The sequence below is a fragment of the Nuphar pumila genome, chromosome 12, assembly GCF_984573655.1.
Source record: "Nuphar pumila chromosome 12, dmNupPumi1.hap1.1, whole genome shotgun sequence".
NCBI lineage: Eukaryota > Viridiplantae > Streptophyta > Magnoliopsida > Nymphaeales > Nymphaeaceae > Nuphar > Nuphar pumila.
The window spans coordinates 29,468,257-29,486,160 of NC_143260.1; the positions used below are offsets into that span (position 1 = coordinate 29,468,257).

At 39.4% G+C, this 17,904-nt stretch overlaps 1 protein-coding gene across 1 annotated transcript; it reads left to right on the plus strand.

Annotated features, from left to right (window-relative positions):
* The first annotated feature begins 281 nt into the window (after nucleotides 1-281).
* On the plus strand, nucleotides 282-7,866 carry LOC149820469 (putative polygalacturonase At1g80170). Its single transcript, XM_089981808.1, has 9 exons — nucleotides 282-443; nucleotides 1,072-1,206; nucleotides 1,327-1,463; nucleotides 2,829-2,977; nucleotides 4,556-4,637; nucleotides 5,701-5,793; nucleotides 6,037-6,145; nucleotides 6,976-7,089; nucleotides 7,576-7,866. Exons 1-9 carry the CDS (start codon nucleotides 282-284, stop codon nucleotides 7,864-7,866), a joined length of 1,272 nt encoding a protein of 423 aa, XP_089837934.1.
* The last annotated feature ends 10,038 nt before the right edge of the window (nucleotides 7,867-17,904 follow it).

The window sequence follows — 17,904 nt, forward strand, 5'->3', positions numbered from 1 at the left end:
AGAACCAATCGGCAAGCAGAAAACTATATTGGAAACGCATCTGTCAACCTGTCAAATATGGCACATAAGGGCGCATTACTATATCTGCACATTGCCTTGTGCCATTTTCTGCAGTTACAGTAAGGAAAAATAAATGCCCAAGAGATGGCCTGAATCCTGTGTAATCTTTTGGTGCCCCCATGTCAGATGCCTTAGTGAAATTGCTCTCGATATTAAGGGGGCACTAGTCTCAGATAAATGTGTCATTGGTTTGGCTTGTTTGCACCAAGTGCCCATCAGAGATGTATCCTTCACCCTCTCCTACTTCACTAGTCATTTGTATCATATTGGCATCTCTTTTGCCATCCCGTGGTTGGGCAGCGGACATTCAGAGAGCCAATGGCAAAGTCTTCAATGTTGTTCGATATGGAGCAGTTGGTGATGGCAAGACTCATGACACCCAGGTAGAAGTTTTTGATAAAATTTGTTTTGTATACATGGTGGCAATCTCTAAACATACTTTGTTTTTTTATGATTAGGAACTAAGAACCCTTCAGGATTTAGCCTCACCTTGTAGTGGTAAAACCGTCCCACAATGTTGTTCCATACCTGTCATGGATTTGATCTTAGTGGAGAGAGAAGATCCAATAATTTGGCTGAGTAATTAACAAAATACTCGGAACAAAAAATCACTGCTCAAAATGGTGATAATCACCCGGGGCTATGTGGACTCCGTTATCGCAGCGATTTTCTGTACTTTTTGTGGGTCGAGCACTGTGTTAAATACTCGGTCCGATCATTAGATGTGCTCTCCCAAGCGGGAATCGAACTCGTAATGTCTAGAGCCTTGGAACATCTAGACATCCTTTGGAGACCTTTTGTTGATCTATATCTGCAAAAAAAAAATCGAGTAATTTCCCTACACAAATTAAGGATTTAGAGTCATCAACAACACTGAAGTGATGTTCAACAAGGTTGTGATATCTAGAAGCTAGAATTTGGAATAATTTTTAGATAGTAACCTTGGTTGTAGAGTTTGTGAAACTTGGATATGAAACTTACTGTGGTTTATATGGTCCATATCTTTCCTAGGCATTTCAAAAAGCCTGGGCAGCAGCATGCAGCACAGCAGGCCCAGTGACATTGATCGTCCCTATGGGAAAGACGTTCTTGGTGGATCCTTCTTACTTCAATGGCTCTTGCATTGCTAATTCTATTCATGTCCAAGTAAAGTCTCTCTCTCTCTCTCTCTCTCTCTCTCTCTCTCTATATATATATATATATATATATATATATATGACTAGTTTCTATTTTGTTCTTCATGTTTCCATTTTGGCACGAGTGCAGATTTTTGGGAATATAACTGCACCTCGCAATCCTTCTGAATGGAAGAATACGAACACAGACTATTGGCTTGCATTCTACAGTGTCGAAAGATTGACCATCGACGGCACCGGCACGATCAACGGCCGCGGCACCCTTTGGTGGGATTGCAAACAAAGATCTGTAAGTGTGTATATTGATAGACTGTAACTCGTCTCCTCAATCCTTCTTTCTTTTTCGCCGTGAGAGTTCTGGTCATTTTGTATGAGCAACTTGTGAACATCACCAAGCTAGAGGGATCATCACGGTTGGCAACCCATCGGAGTATCCCTTGCTGCAATGCCAAATCTGAGCGCACTCACTGATGGGCAGAGGGACCTCTAGGGTTTTGCTTCTTAATAAAGAGAAAAAACCATCATTATTGTTCGGACATTCCGTTAACAGGCTGAGAGGTGAACCTCAAGGGTTTTACCAACTGAAGGCCTACCAAGAGATCGAATTAAGTGGCGTACCAAAATACAAAAATATTTGTGTTTTGAGGCATTTATCAACACCACTCATTGTGCAAACAATGTGGGCTAACAAAAAGCAACATTAGGCAAACATAGGTTGTGATAAGTAGGGATGTAAATGGTTTGGATTTCAAATCCCAAAATACATTGAAGAGTCAAATCAGATCAAATTGAGAACAGCCAAAATTTGCAAAATCCCTTTTGGGCTTAGGCAAACATAGGTTGTGAGCGGGCCGTTGACGGGTCGAGCCTGGTCAAGACCGACCTGTTGATCAATCAGGTCAGGCCTAGGCCCAAATCGGGTGAAGCCCGAGTCTAATACAAAGTCCACGGCCTACCTGCTGCCCATATGCCTAATTCGGACGGGGTTGGGCTGGGTTGCAAGTCATAATATATTCACAATTTGTTGAACTCATAGTTTCTTTTAAAGAATATCTAGAAAATGTAAAAGAATAGATGGGATCCAAGATGGATCCATTTTTTGAATCGCTTACTTACCTGATTTTTATATTTATAGCATTTCCCGACCTAAAATTTTGTTGGGTTGTTTTAAGCTCAGTTCGGGTCAAGCCTTCTTCCGAAAACTAGGCCCCGAGGCCTGACCCATTCAGGCCGCCCAGCCTGTTGTCCAGCCCTAGTGATAAGTTACATCATAACGGCCCCCATGAGGGTATTTTATTTCAGGGTAAAGTGTTGAAATGTATTCCTTCTTAAATATATTAAATTTATTTTTTTATTTCTTCGTGCTAATCTTCCTTTTTGCTAGTTCAATTCTAACAGATCTCTCTCTCTCTCTCTCTCTCTCTCTCTCTCTCTCTCTCTCTCTCTCTCTCTCTCTCTCTCTCTCAGGCTTGTAAAGTGGCACCCTCGGTAAGAGATAATGTTTGTTAAGAGCATAGATTTTGTTAAGTAGGTCACTAGGAAATGCTAAGAGTAGCGTGGTGAATGGGGACAGGCATTTTACATTGCACACTGCGACTATTTCACCTTGAGTGGACTCAACTTTGTCAACAGCCAAGCTGTGCATGTAAAGATAGTATTCAGCCAGCACGTCAGAGTATCCAAGCTCAACATAAGAGCACCAGCTGATAGCCCAAACACGGATGGCATAAACCTAGGAGGCTCTCAGCACGTGGAAATTGATGACTGTAACATCCAGACAGGTATGGTATTGAGTCCTTATCACTACTTGAGTTGCAGCTCTATCATGCATATTTATGTTACATGCATGGACACGGCTGCGGATACATGGATACAACCATTTTTATGAAGCTTTTCAATATGACTTGTATATAAGAGGACATGGAACGATTGTCAAAATAGATCATTCACGGAGGAAGGATCAGGTGCAATCTGATTTTACACTTTTGGTGTGCTGCTGCACCTGATCACCCACCATCTTTGGGATATAGCCTGTCCGTTGTGGCGCCAAAAAAAAACAGATGAAGGGTGATCAGGTGCAGCAGCACACCAAAAGTATGCAATCACATTGCACCTGATCTGCTATCTCATGCATGTAACATAGATCCAGATGCACTACTGCGCAGCCTTACTTTCTCAGAGCCCAAAGAGGCCGTTCTGATGGAATCATCATCTCTGCCCTTTGTGATACAAAGACCTGTTGATAGCAGGGGCAGAGACACTAGTTAGATATATGACCAATCGACACTTGGTTTAACTTGGTATACGAGATTATGGATCCCGTTATTTGACATAGGATGGGTTCCATCCAACATTCAATCCTAGCTGTCCAATCAACAGCTAGGATTGGTCCATCTCACCTGGTTGTGGTTGATCCTAGCCATCAAGATGCATCAGTTGAATGGCTATGATCGGCATAGGATCCTTTGTATCATATGTCAAAGGATGGGATATTTTTGTGCATTTGAGTCCTGAATATGATATGAATGTGTAAGGCTGCGTTTGATGAATTGCCTCAAATGACAGATCCTAGACAATATTAGATCCTAGAATCTCAGGCACACCGATCTCTGGCCCGGCCCTCCACCCCAAATGATTCATGTATTTTGGAGGTCCAGACCAGATCTGGTCAGGAGGTGCTGATACCGGGTTCAGACCCAGATCCAATCAGATCTTTCATAGAAAAAACCATATTGGTGTCCATCAAAGATTACTTAGACCAGTTCGGGTTCAAACCCAATAAAACAATATTTTTTATATTTTTTATATTTTTTACATTGACAAATTGCTGATTTTGATTGGATAAACTGGTCTGTTTGCTATCTGGATCTCACGGTCCAACTTGGATATATTTAGCTGGACCCTTCCTTTGTTATCAGACCCTAACAGTAACGGATTCAGTATGGGTCAGGATTGGGTCATACCCAACCATTGACACCCCTAGAGAGAGAGAGAAATTCACTGAAAATTAAAAAGTACATAACATATATGTTATATAAGTGTATAATATGTGATATATTGGCATTGGAAAGAACCCAGTGGTAGCACCCTAAGTACCAGCATCAACATGGGCATACTAAGCATTTTGAAATACCCACGTTACATATGTATAAACTATTCCGTTTTCATGCTTAGTTAAATGCCCTTTTATACTTTCTCAAATGCATTTTTTTTTTCGATAGGCTTTCACATACAAAGTTTTCTGACCATACAAAAAATTCAATATCTGAAAATTTGCACAGCCGGAGAGGAGAATGACATTATACATTACATGCTTACTTTGTACCCAACCTCAATATGATTTTCATGTGAATTTGCAGGAGATGACTGCATTTCTATTCTGTCCGACTCGTTTGACCTCAACATCAACAGGATCTCCTGCGGACCAGGCCACGGCATTAGGTTTCTTCATAACTCTGCCAATTAACGTCTTATGTCAACTAATAATTCTTATTTTCCTGCTAGTCCCTGTAAGTAAGGCTGTTAAACAAGATGAGCTGCTGCTGCTGCTCTTGGCTTGGCTTATGTTCGGCTCATAAAGAGCGTGCTCTTACTCATGAAATGGGCTTGACAAGCTTTGCGCATGAACAACCAATGTTCGGCTGGGCTCAGCTCCTATGAGCTCGAACACCCAGTATATTCTGCATATAGTTTATATCATAGAGTGAACATGGTTGAATTGTTTGGCTTGCAAGCAATAAGTTTTAGAGTTCAAATCCTATTGCTTACAAGTTTGAAATAATTATTTATTTTGTAAATGAGTCAGTTTGAGCTTGGCTTTGTAGGTTTAGGGTATAAATTTTATTATTCTCAATTCTTAAAAAATATATATTTGTGCAAATGTCGACTCCACACAAGGAACAGCCGAGCTTGAACACCCTCTGTTCGGCTCGTCATCAGCCCTACCTGTATGGCATGTGTACCAATCGACTACCCGGGGTTTACTTTGTAGGGAGGCAGGCCCATTAAGTGACCTGCATCTCTAGGAAGGTTACTCATCATTAAAAAAAATCTTATTTTTCATTGCCATTTTTCATGGCCATACAAGATACGACGTAAGACCAAAGTGAGCTAATATGGTTATGTTATACTGCCTATATCCGACCATCTTAACCCTCACCATAATCCACCCACCACCGAATTTGATTCATACCCACTTGGGTCCAACTCGAACATGTTGAGATTCATCCTAGTGCCACTTATACCCAAACTCGAAACGCTTGTAGGGGACTGGAACCCAGTTCACCTAGGCTAATCTGAATTATGATATCATGGGACTGGCCCTACTCCAAACAGTTCTGACCGGGTCCGCACAGACTTGGACCAACACTTTTTCAAATTGGGTCTAACCGGTTCATATATCAGGTAGTCTTCAGATCACACTAAATTTTACATAGGCCTAGATTGGATTAAACAAAACCCAGCTCCAAACCACCTGTGGAGACAAAGGCAACCTGGACTACAGATTAAGGATTAACCTTGAAGACTTTGGGTTGGATCAAGGACATGTTGATCCTAATTCAATAGGTTCAGTTGGATCTGTACCAATATACTCCAGGTAGGTTAGATTTAAACCCCCCACCCCTAACTGGGTCAAGTCCTACCATCCATTTCCCATAGGGATGCAAATGCTTTGGATTTCGGATCAGAAAATACATTAAAGAGTCAGAACCGGAACATCCAAAATTTGCAAAAGCCCATCCTGAATCCGAACCGTTTGCGACCATCTTCAATTTGCACTTGAGTCTTATTTTGATCGAGTGAAAATTGCTTCTCAACCATTTATCTGCATCTGGGGCAGCATTGGAAGTCTTGGCAAGGATGGGACTGAAGCTGCCGTGGCAGATGTGAATGTCAAGGATGTCAAGTTTACTGGAACTACAAACGGGGTCCGGATCAAAACATGGCAGGTCTGTGATCCAACTTAATTTTTGGTATGCATGTAGTAAAAAAAAACTTATCATGGATTATTAATGCATGTAGTAAAAATTAATACCAACTTAATTTTTGGTATGCATGTAGTAATAACTTATCATTTATAGGCCAATTTTTTTTTGCCCCTAATTCCATAGAAGGGCCGCGTGTTTATTAATTTCTTGATATAGGCCTTTGTTTCCCTGAACTGCCAAACAAAGACCTGCTCTTGACATTGAGTACCAGCAAACATGGCAATTTTCATAGATAGTAACCCACTGTTTTGCCTGACCCACTCACCCTAATCTTGCATTATGTCTTATCCATAGCAGTGATAAAAATGTTTTTTCAGGTAAATATAGTACGTAGTCAAATTTTATGATAAGTTGAAACTTCTTTTCTTATCAAGTTATTGGCAAAAAAAGTACATTAGAAAAATAAAAACACCGAATTTTACTTTCTGTGTATGCTCTTCTTTTACTTTTTCTATAGAGGTAAATTTTTATGCAGCTAGCGGTGCTGGCATGCTCCACTGCTGATGACCATCCATTTAATTTTTTTTGGAGATGACCACACCCATCTCCAGAAATGTCAAGATGGGTGGCTGTCAAGCGCGTGAAATATCAAGATGGGTGGTTGTCAAGCGGCTCGCTGCACTGCATCTAGTGTGAACACTATTCCATGATACTGTTTGGTGCATGATATATTAGGATGGTTTCACAGGATTGAAAAACTATCTGGATGTCATTAAAATTGGCATCAATAGATAGAGGTGGTTTAGCCTCACCATTTTGTCTATAAACTCAAAGTTTTGTTTGATTTGCAGGGAGGTCGTGGATGGGTCAAAAACATAGTCTTCGAGCAGCTCCAATTCACAAGAGTAGACAACCCAATCATAATTGACCAATACTACTGCCCTAACCATGAATGTGCAAATCAAGTAAGTGATTTCTTGAAAACGTGTTCAACTTAAAAAAAAAAATCAAGCTTTTTGGTTGTCTTGAAATTAATCAAGTACGTGATTTGAAGATTTTGTTGTCTTGAAATGCTTCTTTCATGGCCTCCTAAATTAAATTCCATCAAGACAAGTCTTTCCCGAACTGTAGTACTAGCCTTTGAAGGAAGTTGTCATTTGAAATGATGGTACTAGGTCCGGACCTGGATCTGATCAGACCTACCACAAGAGAAACCATACCCACCTGAATCCTATAAGGATTACATGAACCAGAACCAGACCATAAATGGTAAAATAATATTTTTTATCATTTTTACATTGAAAATTTGTGGATCTTAATTCGAACTCGCTTCAGGCCTGGGTCTAGTATGAAATTTCACAAACCATACCCGGCTCCATATATTAGTCGGACCCTTCGGCTAGCTAGTTTCAAAAGCATCGTTTTACTCATTAGTGTGTCAATGATTGCAGACAGCAGCAGTGCAAATAAGCAATGTGAGTTACATTGGGGCGGCTGGCACTTCAACAACCGAAGTGGCCATCAACTTAAAATGCAGCAATAGCCTTGGGTGCACAGGCATTTTGCTGGACAACGTGAGATTGGCGCCTGCAGATCCCAAGAAAAGTGCCATGGCTGTCTGCCATAACAGTCGCGGAACGTTCAACAATGTTGTTTTCCCACTTGTTCCTTGCCTTTCTTCCAACAAACGATCAAGCCAATCTTCAGGGGAGAGGTGGGACCTTAATGAGCTCGGCGAGTGAGGTGGCTTTCCCACGCTACCCAAAAAAAGTTGTCGAATACATTGGATTGGAAAATTGCTACCTAGAATTTGTAGAGAAATGTTTACATGTTTCCTTATGCTTCGAAGAAATTTGGGCATTCTTTTCTTGTGTTTATTTTCTCTGTTTGATTGGTGTCTAATGAACATTTCTTTCTTGCATACGGGCAGAGAGGATGAGGATTTGCATGTGGGTATGGTGCCAAAATGCTGTTCACATACATCTCACTAGATCAGCAACTGAGTATGAACAATCAAATCTGACCCTTAATGTTGAAATAGAAGATAGTAGATATTCTTAAGCAGAAGAAGAATGTGAATGTTGTCATTCATGCATACGCGCGTACATGCTCTCTCTCTCTCTCTCACTCTAATAACCTCGTAATTCCTAATCCTTCTATGTGAGGTTTTCAAGACTTTGTTCATCGACATTTCCTCTACCCTATTCCTTTAACCGGGGAGCGTTTTTCTTGATCAAATAGGCGGTCTCGTCCGTGATGTAGGGTCCTTGATAGGGTCTTTGTCACCCCTAATTTATTGGACCTCATTCCCGACGTTAAGTGTGTGTTGTTTGCTCCCTCTATCTCGGATCATGGGCAAATCATTACTCATTGGGGGGTGACTTTCAACCTACCAAGAGCTTTGCGTTTGAAGAATTGTGGCTTCAGAAGCCATATTTTCTCTCGGTTATTGTTAATTCTTGGAACAAACCTGTTGATGAGCATTGGGCCGCGCTCCGGGTTCAAAATAACCTTTCTCGTCTAGCTAAGGATATCAAAGTTTGACTTCATAGTCGTAATGTGGAGAAATTTCAGCAAATGACCGCATGAGATCAAGAGATTTCTGCATTGTATCAGTCTATGTCTTCTCCTGACTCTTTTTCTGATTTGCAACTTTTCAGTCTCCAGGCCAGGTCCTTAGATTTAATTATGCTCTTGAAAAGCTAGAGGGTCAAAGAGGAAATTTGTTGGAAGCAGAGGTCTAGGGTGAAATGACTTGCGGCTGGTGATGGCAACACTAAATTTTTTCACTCATATGCTTTCCATCGCCATAGGAGGAAGGTCATTCCTTCTATCTTCACTGAGGGTATTTTCTATCTCAATCAACACGTTAATCTGGCAGTCTCGCTATATTTTAAGGACTTATATTCTACTTTCGTTAACTGCGGAGGGTATCTTTGGTAATGTCCTAATTGGTTCAATTCAGCCTGAGCAAGCCAGATCTATGCAAAGGAGGTTCTCTGACGATGAGATTTTTAGGGCCATTAAGGATCTGTTGGGTTGAAAAGTGTCTGGCATTAACAGGTTTCATGTCGACTTTTTTAGAATCTTTTGGGACTGTGTTAAATCAGACGTGGTGAGCATGTTTGATGAGTTCCATCGTAACTCCAGACTGCCTTATCATTTTCATGTTGCTATTATTTTGCTCATTCTGAAAGATGATGAGGCCACTGATATTTCAAGATTCTGCCCAATCTCAGTTACGAGTGCTCTCTATCGGATGTTTGCCAAGGTTTTGGCGAATAGGCTGAAATCGGTGGCTAACCAAATTTTTTCAGACTCTCAGTTTGCCTTTATCCGTAATAAGAGGGTCCAACACTCATTCATCATGGCATCCAAAGTTGTGCATTCCTTACAGCATAGCGGTCAACCTTACTTTATCCTTAAATTAGACTTTCATAAAGCTTTTGACTCTGTGCATTGGCCATTCTTATTTCAAATGTTAGCAAATTTCGGTATTGGTCGTCGTTTTTCTAGGTGGGTGAGGGAGCTGGTCTCAAATGCCTAGGTCATGTTAAATATCAATGGTGTTAGAGGAGACCGGTTCAAGCTGGGGCGGGGTTTGCGGCAAGGGTGCCCCCTATCGCCTTTGTTGTTCAATGCAGTTGCTGAGGGTCTTGTAGTCTTGCTTAAGCGGGTTGCTGTATCGTGTTTTATTGATCCTTTGCAGGTTTTCGACTTCCCGGTCATATTCTTACTTATGTTGATGATATGATCATTTTTTGTCATACAAATGTTCAACAAATGCTTAGGTTCAAGCTTATCATTTAGTTCTTTCTCTCTCTATCGGGGCTTTCTCTAAATGAGACCAAATGCTCTATTACCATGTTCAATGTTCATGCCAATATACTTGCAACTGGAAAGAGAATTTTTAATTACACTATTTCTGACTTGCCTATTATGTACCTGGGTTTGCCGTTACAAGTGAAGCACCTCTCTTCTGCTGCTTGGGCTCCGATGCTTCAAAAAGTGAAGCGCAAATTGCTTTCGTGACAGTTATCTTATCTCTCCATCGCTGGCCGTCTAACCATAGTCAAACATGTTATTTCAACTATTCCAGAATTTTTCATGTCTATGTTTGTGATGCTTGTGGGAGTAGAGAAGCAGCTGACGCGCTTGCTGGCAGGTTTTCTATGGTCTGGGTGTCAACTCAAGGGTAAGTGTCACTTGATTGGTTGGCGTTTGGTGGTCTTATCTCGGCGTATGGTTGGTTTAGGCATTCCTGCGCCCAGACTGCGGAGCATTGTTCTTGTCGCCAAGCAATGTTGGTTGGCCCACCAACCGAATAACCCTTGTGCTAGTTTGCTTCTTGCTAAATATGGGGCTCCTGCTCTTATCTCGGTTCGTCTGGGAACCCAGGGTTTGGTGCTCTCGCACTTGCATAAATCGTGCTTGAGGGTTTTAGACTGCTTTAGTGACCATTTTGAGGACTTCGAAAATTTTGGTCAGTGGATTTAGGTCGTTACATATCTAATTTTTTTTGTCATCCTTTGATATTTCAATTAGATTTATTACCAAATTGTAATGACTCAAATCGGGGCCTCTCGAGCCCAAGTTCGTGTATGTTAGTTCTTAGAGGAAATTTACCAAAATAACCTAAAAACCCATGCTAATTTTTTTTCATAAGGATTAATGGACCATATATCTATCGACAATAACTATTATCATCCAAATAAATATGACAAAATTACATATTAAAAATAAAACAAAATACAAGACAAAAAATACTCTAAGTGCTAAAAAAATCTGGTGGTAGCTGAGTCTAAGTCTATGGTCAATTTATTCGGTTGGCAACAGTCCCTCAACCTACAACTGTAACCAAGAGAAGGGGTGAGTCTATAATTCAGTAAGTTTTTATTTACAAATTACATACAACTGTTGTGAACTTTAAGCTCCTAATTTAGTTTAGTTTGCTAACTAAACAAACAATGTTGTTTATGGATTTTACCCTCCCTTTGTTACTTCTCTATCATCATTCTCAAAGTAGACATTCACATTCTACTATAATCAGCTATTCTGAAAATAGTCTCCTTGGGCATAGCAACACATGTAGATGACTCAGAGTCTATGCTGTTGGCTAGACATATAAATCACTCACGACAATATAGTCCAAACTGGTACAGATTATGCACTTACAAGTGTTGCAGTTGTTCGCCAATTACAATGCAGGAGCCACAAAGTGCTCATCGTTAACTAGCCGAAGAACTCGAGAGGCTATATCTACCCCCAAGGTACTCAAGAAGTTATACTTGCCCTCAAGGTGTCAAGGAGATATACATGCCCCCAAGGTTTGTTGTTTATGCTACATCCTACATGTGTCTAGTGGGCGATGTCTTTAACCCCTAAGGGTCACCTAGGAATTTTTGAGCAAATCCTGAGGTACATATACCCCAAAAAATGCCATAGATCATGTCTCTCCTAGTAGAGTTTCTTATCATACCCTATATTGTTATCCTATGCATATTATTCTTTCAGGTTTCATTTCTTAACGTTAGTGCCTTACATAAAAACCAATGTATGTACACTAAATACTTTTAACATGTAAATACATGTTGTATATCTAAGGATAACATTCCACTACAAAATCAACTTATTATATCACGATACTTATAATGCTCCTCCCAAAGTGTATGTGTGACATTTTCAGGATAGATCTTATCCTGAAACTTTGGAAATCTACTCTTATTTCTCAGTCATACATCAACATTTAACAATGTATTACATGCATTAATGTTATGATTATCTTCACACAGGATACATTCATAATCTACATCATGTCATAAATTAGGAAACATGTACCATATATCATCATATTTAAGCATCATAATGAACATCAAGGTTATGGATTCTTAAGCATGCTAACCAATTGTTATATTCAAAATAAGATAAAACTAGCATACTTATAACACATAAAATCACATTGCATGATGCCTAAACTAACCAGCATATATTTTGTTTAAATTAAGAGTAATTTGCAAATGTTCACTTATTGAGTTGTAGACTCACCTCCTCACTTGATTACAACTGTAGGTTCAAGGACTGTTGCCAACCAAAAGAATTGACTATGAACTTAGACTCAACTACCATCAAACTTTTAAGGACTCAGAGTATTTTTCATCCTGTATTTTCTTTTATTCGGAATATGTAATTTTGTCACTTTTATTTGGATGGCAATAGTTGTCAATGGATGTATGGACCTTAAATTCTTATGGAAAAAAAATCTAGCATGGTTTTTTAGGTTATTTTGGTAATTTTTCTATGAAAACTAATGTCCATGAACTCGGGGTTGAGAGGCCTTGGTTTGGGTTGTTATAATTGGTATCAAAGTCATGTTTTGAAAAAGAAAAGATTTTGAAAAAAATATATCATGGATTGAGGATGATTAAGATTATAAAGTCTTATAAGAAGGATAATTTGAATCATCCAAGTGAATCAGTAGCAATGAGTCAGAGAAAAGTCCATGTAGTTGGTTAGATCTTGAACTTATTGAGTGTTTCATGTTAGCATATATGGATGCTAATAGTAACAATGAAAATGACCATAGGAATGATAGGGATGCAGGAAGGCGGAGGCATCCAGAAATCATTGATATAGACTAAATGGTCATCGTCCTATCACTTTTTGTCACAACTCTGATAAATATATCCAGGAGAATCGGGAGTATGACACCTCTCACTCCTTCCCGGACCCCAATCGTTGTTATAATCAATGATTGGGGGAAAGGATATGAAGCGGAAGTGGTAGCACGTCTCCAACCACCCGTTGGGGAATCACCAGCATCACGGGGATGTCTTCCCTATAGTCATGTTAGGAGAGGACCAATAAAGAACTGTGGAGACAGGAGTCTAGCAGCTTATGGTGCATGTTATAGTAGACTCTGCTATGGCCACTGCGGGGCAGGGCCGAGCAATGCTACACCTGTTAGTAGCTATGGAAGGAGTTAGGAGCATCACATAATATCCTATCACGAGGATGCTAGGAGGACAGTTGTGTAACAAAATCGGAGCATTGTTGTCCCAAAAGAAGATCAAGCAAGAGTACTGACATAGCCTCTTCGGGAAATGTCATTACCTAGGAGAGGTAGAGGGCATATAAACATGCACTTATACCTTTGTGCCTTTCAAAACACTACAGCACCATCACCTATGAGGGTTCCTTCAGACTCTGAGCATGAGGAAGAACCCACATACACCCCAAGTGCCCCTACCCTTTAGTGTGTTTTATGATGTTCGTCGAGTAGTGTCTTGTAAGTCAAGTAATAAAGGCCTGTTGTGGCCTAGTTGTTAGTAAGAATTCATGGGTTGTATTATGGAAGAACTTGTGATAACTTTGTAAAGATGTCATTTAATAAAATAATAGTTTATGTGTGATGGATGTGTTTGCTTGCGCAAATGTTGAATGACTAACATCTACAAGTATAATTATTCAATAATTTACTTTATTCTAAATTGCAGTATGAGGACTCACCAAAGTACATCATACCAATTCAGGGGCTCCCAAGCAAGCAAGAATCTAGTTGCCTCTTCTCAAGCAAAGCAAGCATATGAGGGTTCTGAAAGAAGGGGTACTGCAAGCCCTAGAGGTCCTGTTTCTTCACAAGCATCAGGGAGTCTTCCTCTATGTAAAATGAGAACAAAAGGTAGAGGAGCATCACCAACTTCACTCACGCAAGGGCATACTACAGTAGAGAGTGGTGTGCCTCCCAACTATACCACAGAGAGAATTTTGTACGAGTTATTACAAAATTCACTGCAATAGAGATAGAACCAAGTAGCATCAAAAAATAGTTCTTGGGCTGAAAAGTTCAAGAATATGAGAGTGTCTACATTTGATGGAACTCCTCAGGGAGAGGTGGTAAAAAAGTGGATGATGCAAGCAGAAAATATATTGGATGTGATACAGTGCCCCGAGGACCAGAAGGCTTGGGTTACAGCATCAAACCTAGTCAGTGATGTAGAGTACTGGTGATGATCCATCAGAGATGTCCTAAGTAATGGAGAGTTTGTTCTCTAGATCACTTTCAGGAACAAGTTCTACCAATAGTTTTTCTCTAGGATCGAGAGAATAAAAAAAAGAGTTCAAAAAGTTTGAATAAAGAAGCATGAGTGTGGTACCCTACACTGCCAAGTTTAATTCGTTGTTCAGATTCACAAAGAATTTAGTATTTACAGAGAAGTAGAAATACAAGCTCTATGAGTGTAGACTAAAGCTCAAGATTTTGAGAATGATGGGACCATTGCAATTTCAAAAGTTTGCCAGATTTGTGAAGATGGCATCTCGTTTCGAGTTTTGGGATGCCCGAACAGCGAAACTAAAGACAGAGGAGAAGCTAAAACAAGTATAATAGAGATAACCCAATTCGTCATCCTGTGGTTTTTTTAAGAAGAGGAAAAACAACAACAAATTTTTAAAGGTACAAGAAGAAAGTAGTGTGATAAGCAGCAATAAGCAATTGGAAAAGAAGCCTGATCAATAAGAAGCAAAGAAGCCTCGGTACCAAGGGTCACCTTCCAAGAGCTTCAATAATTATAGGACTTGTGACCTCAAGCATGATGGTCGTTGTGATCAGAAGAATATCAAGTGCTATAATTGCGGGTAAACGAAATACATCGCAAGAAAGTGCCCCCAGCCAATGCAAGGAGATGGAGCAAAACCCAAAGATAAACCAGTTGCTCCAGGTTGAGTTTATGTGGCGACTCTATAAGAAACTCTGGCCAGTCTGGATGTTGTGGAAGGTACACTTTTTATTTCTAGTGTTAGTGCTCATGTTATTTTTTACTCGAGTGCAACACATAGCTTTACTACCCCTACTTTTGTTGCACTTTTATCTGTTCCACCGATATCTCTAGACGTAAATGATCAAATAAAAATATCAGTAGGGAAGACCGTTTATATAGATAAGGTTACCAAAGAATACTTAGTGCAAATCGAAGAACGTCTATTGTCGGTAGACCTTCTGATACTAGAATTTAAGGGAGTGAATGCTATCTTGGGCATGGATTAGTTATTTGAACATCATGCGATGATCAATTATCAAAGAAAAAGTGTCAGTTTTTAATACCCTGAAGCCCCAATATTCGCCTTTCAGGGTGTTAGAAAACTAGCGAAGCTGACAATTATTTCATGTCTTTAGACCAACCATTACCTACAAAAGGGTTGTCTTTGATATTTGACATATATGATGACAGAAGTTGGTGATAACCTTACAGTCACAGAGGTAGATATTGTACGAGAGTTCGTAAATGTTTTCCCTAAAAACTTTTAGGACTTCTACCGGATAGGAAAGTCGAGTTCTATATCGACCTAGTTCCTAGCACGACAGCTATCTCTATTACATCATATAGGATGAGACCTACAGAACTTAAAAAACTCAAGGATCAGTTGCATGAGTTATTGGAAGTCGGATTTATCCGACCATCGGTGTCACCTTGGAGCGCACAAATCTTGTTTATGAAAAAGAAGGATGGGTCACTGCGGATGTACATCGACTACAGAAAATTGAATGCAGTGACAGTAAAGAACAAATATTCACTGCCGAGGATAGACGATTTATTCGATCAACTCTAAGGAGTAGCCTATTTTTCTAAGTTGGATTTATGCTTCGAGTATCATCAATTAAAAATTAGGAAGGACGTAGCCAAGATAGCTTTTCGCTCAAGGTATGGGCATTATGAATTTTTTGCCATGTCCTTCAGCCTGACAAATGCCCCGATTGTATTCATGGATTTAATGAATCGGGTATTCAGATTATTTTTGAACAAGTTTGTGATGGTATTAATAGATGATATTCTTATCTATTTAGATAATAAGGAACAACATACAAAACACTTGAGAATAATTTTGCAAATACTTAGAGAACATAAGTTATATACTAAGTTCTCTAAATATGTGTTTTGGCTAAATCAAGTCTCATTTTTTGAGACATATCATCAGTAAGGAGAGAGTGATGGTGGAACCGATAAAAGTTGAAGTGGTGACCAATTGGTCTAGACCCAAAAATGCCACTAAGATTTAGAGTTTCCTGGGTTTAGTTGGGTATTACAGGCATTTTGTCAAAGAATTTTCAATTTTGGCAAGCCCCAATGACAAAGCTGACAAAGAAGGATACAAAGTTTCAATGAAACAAGAAGTGCAAGCAACGTTTTCAAGAGATAAATAAGCGATTAATCACTGCACTAGTGTTAGTTTTACCTTCTAGCACTGGCGGTTTTACCGTTTATAGTGATGCATCGCATAAAAGATTGAGTTGTATCCTAATGCAACATGGCAGGGTTATTACATATGCATCTCGACAATTAAAGGTACACAAGATGAATTATCCAACCGATGATCTGGAGTTGGCGGCGGTAGTGTTTACACTCAAAATTTGGTGACATTACTTATATGGAGAACATATTAAAGTCTATACTGATCACCAAAGTTTGAAATATTTTTCTCCCAAAAGAAATTGAATATGAGGAAGAGAAAATGACTTGAGCTACTCAAAAATTATGATTTTGAGCTAAAATATCATTCAAGGAAAGCCAGCATAGTGCTAGTGCACTTAGTTGGAAAGCAGAAGCAACCACAAGAATATCAGTATCAAACTTGCTTGTCAATATTGTAGAAGAAAAAATAGAAGTGCAATGCCTACCAGGTGGATTGATGTTTGTCCAGACAACCTTAGGGTTTAAAATTTGGGATAAGATCAAGGAGAAGCAACCTTTAGATAAATAATTGGAAGGAATCAAATCAGCAGTATCTAAAGACGAAGTTCCAGATTTCAAGATGGATGACCAAGGTATTCTGAGATTTCAAGATTGAGTATGTATTCTTAAGGATACGGAACTTAGGAATCAACTTCTTGATGAGGCTCATCATTTCAGGTATTCTATTCACCCTGGTAGTACGAGGATGTATAGAGATTTAAAGGACAACTTTTGGTGAAATGGAATGAAGAGGGATGTTGCTGATTTTGTTAGTAGATGCCTTGTATGTCAGCAAGTAAAGATCAAACATTAGAGACCAAGTGGAATCTTGTAACTGCTAGCCATACCTATATGGCAGTGAGCGGATATCATAATGGATTTTGTTACATGATTTCCTAAGACCAAGGAAGGATTGAATGCATCTAGGTGATCGTCGATAGATTGACAAAGTTTGCACATTTTATCATGTGCAAGATAATGTGTTCCTTCAAGCAATTGGTTTGTTTCTTTATTAGAAAGATAGTGAGATTGCACGGAGTGCCAGACTCTATTGTATCTTACAAAGATTCAAAATTTACCTCCAAATTTTGGCAACGCTTTTGAGAAGCTATGGGGACTCAATTGAAGATGGGCACAACTTTTATCCTTTGACAGATAGATAGTCAGAAAGGACCATTCAAACACTGGTGGATATTTTGGGAGCTTGTGTATTAGAGTATCATGACTCTTGACACAAGATTCTACCATTAATAAAATTTTCTTATAACAATAGTTTCCAAGTCAGCATTAGTATGACTCCCTACGAAGCTTTATATGGGAGACATTATAGAATGCCTTTGTGCTAGGACCAGGTAGGAGAGAGGAAGACATTAGGGCCAGAATTGGTTCGACAAATGGAAGAGCAAATCAAATTCATCGGTAAAGGACTCCTAGCAACTCAAAGTCGTCAGAAAAGTTATGCAGATAAGAGGCGACGTGAGTTGGAGTTCAAGTAAGGTAACCACATTTTCTTGAAGATATCACCTTTTAAAGGGGTAATGATGTCTGAAAAGA

Bases quoted from the DNA above. Each gene is read 5' to 3' on its own strand.
- LOC149820469 (XM_089981808.1), top strand. From the start codon at position 282: ATGTATCCTTCACCCTCTCCTACTTCACTAGTCATTTGTATCATATTG. The intron at 1,464-2,828 runs GTGGGATTGCAA...CTTTGTCAACAG, and splicing joins AACGGCCGCGGCACCCTTTG to CCAAGCTGTGCATGTAAAGA. The intron at 4,638-5,700 runs GTTTCTTCATAA...CCTGGACTACAG, and splicing joins GGACCAGGCCACGGCATTAG to ATTAAGGATTAACCTTGAAG.